This window comes from Brassica napus, chromosome C4 (assembly GCF_020379485.1).
Source record: "Brassica napus cultivar Da-Ae chromosome C4, Da-Ae, whole genome shotgun sequence".
Lineage (NCBI taxonomy): Eukaryota > Viridiplantae > Streptophyta > Magnoliopsida > Brassicales > Brassicaceae > Brassica > Brassica napus.
Genome location: NC_063447.1, coordinates 46,984,245 through 46,991,521, shown reverse-complemented (window position 1 = coordinate 46,991,521; position 7,277 = coordinate 46,984,245). Strand labels below are relative to the sequence as shown.

The following is a 7,277-nucleotide window of genomic DNA, read 5'->3' as shown; positions in this document are numbered from 1 at the left end:
GAGAGGAAACATATGAAGAAAGAAAGACAATGAGGACGAGAGAGAAAAAATGAAAATTTTTTTTATGTTTTTTGTCATCGTCCAGAAAAATATCTTTATCAAATCTCACAATATTTTCTAAAACTAATGTGACAGCTTAAATCGTAAAAAAACTCAATCTCTGAGCAATCTAACAAATGGCTTCAAAGGTAATTTTGCATACCCTCTACTTATAAGTTATAATCATGCCATATTTTCTACTGTGTTAGGTATATAGTTAATTTTTCATTTCTTTATAGCTTTTCAGCCAATTGACTTTTTTTCTTTATTCATCAAATTAATTGTTAGATTTTTCAATAACTCAATATTATCCTACTAACTTATATTTCTACTTTATCTTCCTTTTTTTCTTTGAACAACTATCTAAATTTTATTTTGTAACATAAATTATCAAATCTTTTGTAGATATTAACGCACACTTAATTATTACTCACATTTCCGTTTTATAAAGACAATTTGAAGAAAACTAAAAGTACTCATGTGTACGTGCAATGTCTATCCGAACTCGTGTGGCGCCTAAAGCAGACCACAAAAATACTACCATTTAATATGACTTATAACATAATTGGAAAAACAAAATATACCACTCAGTATAAATTTCTCAATTAAAAATCAATAACCGATGCGAAGTAGAAGACGCACCCCTTAAAAATGTATATCACCACAATTGGATGTTTATCGTTTGGAACTCATCATTTTCAAAATCATATCTTTTACCAAAACATTTAATTTTCTAGAAGTTTCATACGCTATTTTATTGTTCGGATGTTAAGAGTGAAGAAAAAATGACATTTGGTTCATGTTCGCTGGGAAACCGGTCCGAGTATATCTTCTAGAGTTGGCGAGTGTCTCTGGTCTCGAGAGTTCAAGACTTCGCGAGTGTCACCAGAAAATATTGCATGAACACATATCGCACGTTAGAAATTTAGATGAAAAATGCCATGCAGAAAATTGTTACCCAGTCAACTCTCTACCATATCTGGCGTCAGAGAAATAATATCCTCCATAACTAATTTCTTATCTCTCCGAACACGGTCTTCAAGATTATTGATCGAGAGGTGCGAAATATTTTCTTAGGAAGGAGAGGAAGGAGAAAATACAACACTGTCTTGTCTTCTTGGCTTAAGTTTGAGTAAGTTCTGTTTTAGAAATCTGTAAAACTCCCTGTAATACTTCTTTGTTTTTCCTTTTTTTGCATAGGAAGTGTTGTCTTTAGGATTACAACTTTGTAAGATTCTTTTTTCATATTATATGATATTAACGTTTTAGCAACAAAAAAAAAATGCCATGCACATCGTAAGTTTCCATTTATCTGTTTTCTTAGTGACTGGAATTAGGCATGGGCATTTCGGGTATCGGTTCGGTTCGGTTCGGGTATTTCGGGTTTTGGGTAGTTCGGATAGGGGCTAGAGGATCCATTTAGTACTTGACCTATTTTTGGTTCGGTTCGGTTCGGATAGTAAATGTAGGAACCGGAAAATATCCGGAAAAAGTTCGGTTCTCATTTGGATCCGGTTCGGGTTCGGATAGTTCGGGTAGTTTGGATAATTTGGATAAAATATCGGTTATTTAGGGTAAAATATCAAATAATTAAGATGATTTACATAAAAAATTTGAATATTTTGGATTACTTTGGATATTTCGGATAAAACTATCCGGATACTTTCGGGTAGTTTGGATACTTTATAATAATTTAGTTATCCTCAACTATTTTCAGATACTTTTAATAGAATTTAAAATTTAAAATATATATTTAATGATGTTATATGTATATATAATTAATATTTTTATATATTCGGGTACCCGTTCGGTTCTCGGTTCCGGTTCGGTTCGGTTATTTCAGATATAAAAATATAGGAACCGTTCGGGTATTTGAGGGTCTTGGTCCGGTTCCGGTTTCGGGTATTTCGGTTCGGTTCCGGTTCGGTTCTTCGGTTCCGGTTATTTTGCCCAGGCCTAACTGGAATTATATGGAGAGTAGTTCATTTCAGGCAGCAATATCTACTTAGTTAAATGTTAAAATATATTGTACATCTATCCTATACTAAAAGCCAAATATAAAGGGATTATAGGATGTCCACGTCGACAATTATATTTGGCCAATGAAAACATTTCATTAATACACGTAGGATCTGCTCTGTGAACTGATGATTTCGTATGGGCTCTGATCTGTTCTCATGGGCTTCATCGGTTAGCAATGGGCTGAGCTATCCGGTTCAATTAAAAAAAAATATCCCGAGACGGATAACGCGACGAACTACGCCTCTCTCCTCTATCTCTTCGTCTTACGGGTTCTTCTCTATCGTTTCAGTTCTCTCCATTCTCATCTTCACAATCAATACTCCATTACTTCTCGATCCATCAATCTCTTATTTATGATTTTGATTTCGATTCCGTTTACTCTTCCCCTGCTACTTTATATACTGATTTACTCTCCAGATCGCAAACCAAACCCTAAAATTCTCTAACCTCAATTCGCGATGAAACCGCATGGAAAATCCCCTATCACCTCCGATTATGATGAAAAGGTGATGTTCTTCGGCGATGTCTCACTTGGTCCTCACGAAACCCAGCTGCGTTTCCGCTTGATTCATTTCTGGGAGGCTTGGAACCCTGTAAAGAAAACGCTTATTGGCCTTAAGATGCTTCTAATCGACGAACAGGTACTTGATTTCACCAAACATATTTATTTAGATTCGTTGTTATTTAGATCGTTATTTAGATCTCGCTTATATTTAGTAAAATAGGAAGAAAACTGATCGTTGATATGTGAAATCTCCAATTTTGTTTATGTATCTACTAAATTAAAAACAACGATTTGATTGTTAGTGTTTTTCTCGCATGGCACTGTAATCCAATGCTTCATTTCGCCAGGGCGTATTGAGAAATACTTGCCTAAAATGAAGCCTGGATCGGTTTACAGACTAAACAATTTCTATGGATCAAGCAACAAATCGGTGTATCGGGTTTCTGATCATGCCGTGACGGTGTCGCTCTCATGGAACTCTGAACTGTCCGTTCTTGAAGACAGTCCCACCCCTTTTGATGAAGACAGATTCCGATTTCATTCCTTTGAGGATTTTCAAGCTAACTGCGATCGCAAAGGAGACCTCTACGGTAATCTCTGTTATCCCCCACACCATCTCTTTGTTGCAGTGCTTGATGTGGTATTTGTATTTCTTGCTGCTCAGACATATAAATCTCGAATTTTGCTTAAAATGTGTGTTAGATTTGTGAGAAGCATTCTCTGAAACCGTTGTCTTTGTCAGTCTTTGAAAAATTAAATAGAACGTGACAAATTAAATTCTCTAATTCTGTTTGTAACATTAGGAAGCATATTTTATTACACTCGGGTCTTGGATTGTTTTTTTTTTTTTTAAGAATTCTATCGTAGCATAGTATGATTAGGATCTGTTAGCTGCTTCAGTACTGTGTGTTTCGGTTTTGTGTGGTCATGAAATAGTAGATTACTTATTTCTTACTCTTCTTACTTACACACTTGATGTACAATGGGTAGATGTTGTTGGACACATGAAGCTGGTTAATGGACAGAGTATCATCGAGACCCCGGTCCTGGACGAAGTGGAGATAGCAAGGGCGAGGCATGTCCTGGTTCATGTGCAGTCACACGAGTAAGTTTTTCTTATTTCTTATACACACCTTCTCTCTACTTCTATTAATCATTCAGTGACGATATTTTGAAGTGGACCTGTGATGAAGCTCTACCTTTGGGACCAGGCTGCAAGAGACTTCTGAAAAAATTCAAATCATACGAGAACACCCCCACCGTGTTATTGGTCACGACCGTTAACACAAAGAGTCTCGGAGGTGCGCTTTCTATCTTTAGTAAAGCTTTCTTACAGTTACATATCTACTCTTTGCGTTGTTTAAATGGGTTTTCTAAATACAACAGGTACTCTTGCACTGACTTCAATGTCCTCCTCACGTGTTTTTATGGACTACGACGTCCAACCTACGATCAACTACTTCGACTGGTAAATATTTAATGATTTTACATGTACTCTTCCGCTACATAACGCAATATCAATGACTGACTTGATCAATGCTTACTGCTCTGTCTCAGGTTGAGCTCTAATCCACAGAGTGTTGAGCGGGTTGATGCAGAAGTGGTTACTAAACGTGAGACACTGGGAGAAATATTCTCCTACATCAAGCAGGGGGCTTCTAAGGTACAACTTGGTCTAAATAATTCTTAGTCATTGATCCAAAGATTTGAGGCTCATGTAGCTTTGTGGTGCATGAGGCTTTTTTTGAGTGCACGGCTACGATTGATGATGTAGTCCATGGCTCAACCTGGTATTACATTTCATGCAGTGGCTGCCATACTAAGGCTACGAAAGGCCCAACTTCGTTGATGTGTTCGAAATGTGGGAAAGTCAACATAGCTGGAGTAGCACAGTATTTACTCTACACTCTGTACTCAGTAACGCTTTGAATGGTATTAGCTTCTGATTTTTTTCATTACAGGTACCGTGCACAGATATCTGTCTATGACAACAGTGAACAAGCTGTTTTTGTACTGCTTGGTGATGCTGGTTATGAGTTGACTGGGAAGCATGCATCAGAATTGGTCAGCAACTATTTTGAGGTAACTTTCATCATTCGGTACCATCAAATGTTGCGAACTGACGTTGTTGAACTTGACTGTCAGGCTAATGGAAACCAAGGAGTTACCCAAGAGGTGCATGTGCCGGAAGCTTTAATCAGCACCATCGGTCAAAAACATAACTTTTGTGTGAAAGTTACAAAGCACAACTTAGAAGGGAAGTCTCGATCTTTAACTGTGAGCAAGATTCTCCCTATGGAGACTCCAGCAGCAACAGAATCTTCGGAGGAAACATTTGAGACTGGAGCCAACGTGTGTGAAGCTTCCAAAGTCAGTGTGGATTCGGCAGAGGGGATGAAGAGAACTTGTGGCATTGATGAGATGGGGAACGCTAAACGCCTTAAGGGTGGGAATTAGAGATTCCGTGTGGCGTCTCATAGCTTGCAAGGGATTGATTTTGAAGTGTTTCTTTCCAGTTTATTATTGACTCATAATTTCTTTCGGTTTTTTTAAAGTTTTTAATCTACTCTGAACGCTTATTCTGCTTCTTAAGGATTACTCTGTTTCTTTAGTTGTTTTGAAATCTACACTTATAAGAAACAGGTCAATCATTTCTGTGTGTCAACATGTTATCATTTTCATATGTGGACGTGATCCTTAATGCATGAGTAGGAGGGAAGTTAGTCACCACCACTTCCAAAAACACACAAAAAAAAATTGATGATAGAATATTTCAGCAACCAACTTTCATTAAGCAATATAATTACTCCAGCTTTCATGAACATGTTCAACGCCAAAATGTAGGACCAATATATCAAGTGAAAATCAATCAAGTAAATGATATTTCAACGTAAGAAAATAATCGCATATCTTAAACCCTGATTTCCTTCCGCATACACTCTTACACATTTAAATCATTCTTAGAAAATTTACACTGTCATTCCGTAAACCTATACATTCTTCCTAGCCGCCTCAAACGCAGAGTAAAGGTTTCCTCTGCTTCACGTCTCAGGTTCGCCTTCTCCGTTGTTTGTGTGCTTCACCTCTCAGGTTCGTCTTCTCTGTTGTTTGTGTACAGTTTTATTCCGTCAAATTTCTAAAACGTTTCTATTTCACAATTTCAGAACCGATCATGAAATCTCCATCGAAAGTGTCTACCAAACTTTAACGCTAAACTACAAAAGAAATGGAGAACCCACCTCCTCTACCCTTTTCGCAAACTGCAGGTAAAACAAATCCCTACTTACGTATTATCCTATAGGAATATTTAATATGTTGTTGTTTTGAGTGATTCTTTAGAAATTTGATAATTCAAACATTACTTTAACACCAACAATGTTTTATGCTTTGGTAGTTGACACCATATTTTTTGTTTTATAGTTGGTTATCCACCTAAGAAAAACAATCTCAAAATTTTACTCTCATCAGAAAATAATATTTATATATGGAATTTGCTTATTTATTCACCTAAGATTTCTTTGAATATTGTTATCTTAGTATTTGATTCAATAATTTATATATAGCATTTTTTAATTACTCGGTTTTATTTACACTATTAGAATAACTTGGCAGACAATATAGTCACCTCTTAAGTGATAGTAAAATATATTGTGCCCGCTCCATTAATCTGTGAGAAAATCTATATAACATCAATAAGAGAATTCATAAAAGATATTAATATCTTGAATTTAGCAGTTAATTACATGACAACATCTTATTTTCACACACTTTTCCAATATTCGGTTGTCGCTGGTTCGTAAGGTCCTAAGATTTTTAAAGCTTTCAAATGTAGGTTTTGATAATAAAAGAACTAAACTAAACAAAATCTAATTGTCATACTATTATATATGTTGTCCATATGTTAATATTGAGATATGGCACTGTACGTAATTAATATATTGGGAAATATATGTACCTTATGACAATTCATAGTGTTTTATAGTAGCTTCCCTTGACAAGTCACCTCACGTGGGTAATGATACCACAACTAATGCTACATATATTTTGATGTATATATATTATTAGTTAATTTAAACATAGGTTAATTATTTTTAGTCTGCTTTGAAATTTCCGACAATGTTAAAGCTTAAAGTATACTAACATCACCATCACTATAAAGCCCATTACACCTAAACCCACTATATAACTAATACTTAGAAAACGTCCAATGATGCTGAACCCTCAACGAAACTGTAACACGTTAGGAAAAAAGTCAATTCAACAGAAACAGATAACTCTCAAAAATTAACATTCATGAATAAATGATCATTTAAACCAACGTTAAAAGACAATAAAAACATCTATTAAAACTCACTATATTTACCACATTTACACAGAGGTCTTCAGCCCCAACAAATACCTCAACAATGAGTAATATACCACTTATATCTCATCGGATTTCAAAGCAAACCCTCCAGATCTACATCCTCAGACCCAATACAACACAATCCGTGATTGATTTTCAATTTCTATCAATGATCGACAACCAAGGTAATTTTAGTGACACCATATCTGAAATCATGGAAGATATGTTAACGTATCACGTCATTCACCTTCCCAGTTCAACATACCTTATTGAAGAAACCAAACAATACGTGACAAATGAAGCTAGAGCCAACATCAATACCTTGGCTAATGATCTTCAAGTTACTCTAACTATCAAAGATTACAA

At 35.7% G+C, this 7,277-nt stretch overlaps 1 protein-coding gene across 2 annotated transcripts; it reads left to right on the top strand.

Annotated features, from left to right (window-relative positions):
• Positions 1–2,077: 2,077 nt before the first annotated feature.
• Positions 2,078–6,342, top strand: LOC106420623. 2 transcript variants are annotated; one of them, XM_013861479.3, is made up of 9 exons: positions 2,078–2,702; positions 2,914–3,156; positions 3,557–3,671; positions 3,744–3,867; positions 3,953–4,034; positions 4,124–4,229; positions 4,375–4,458; positions 4,528–4,648; positions 4,712–6,342. In XM_013861479.3, exons 6-9 carry the CDS (start codon positions 4,159–4,161, stop codon positions 5,021–5,023), a joined length of 588 nt encoding a protein of 195 aa, XP_013716933.2. In that variant the 5' UTR covers positions 2,078–2,702; positions 2,914–3,156; positions 3,557–3,671; positions 3,744–3,867; positions 3,953–4,034; positions 4,124–4,158; the 3' UTR covers positions 5,024–6,342. The 2 variants fall into 2 exon arrangements, with proteins under 2 accessions (XP_013716933.2, XP_048612213.1); XM_048756256.1 differs by having other exon boundaries at positions 4,528–6,342.
• Positions 6,343–7,277: the final 935 nt, after the last annotated feature.

Bases quoted from the DNA above. Each gene is read 5' to 3' on its own strand.
- LOC106420623 (XM_048756256.1), top strand. From the start codon at position 4,159: ATGCAGAAGTGGTTACTAAACGTGAGACACTGGGAGAAATATTCTCCT. The intron at 4,230-4,374 runs GTACAACTTGGT...CATTTCATGCAG, and splicing joins TCAAGCAGGGGGCTTCTAAG to TGGCTGCCATACTAAGGCTA. The intron at 4,459-4,527 runs GTATTTACTCTA...TTTTCATTACAG, and splicing joins AACATAGCTGGAGTAGCACA to GTACCGTGCACAGATATCTG.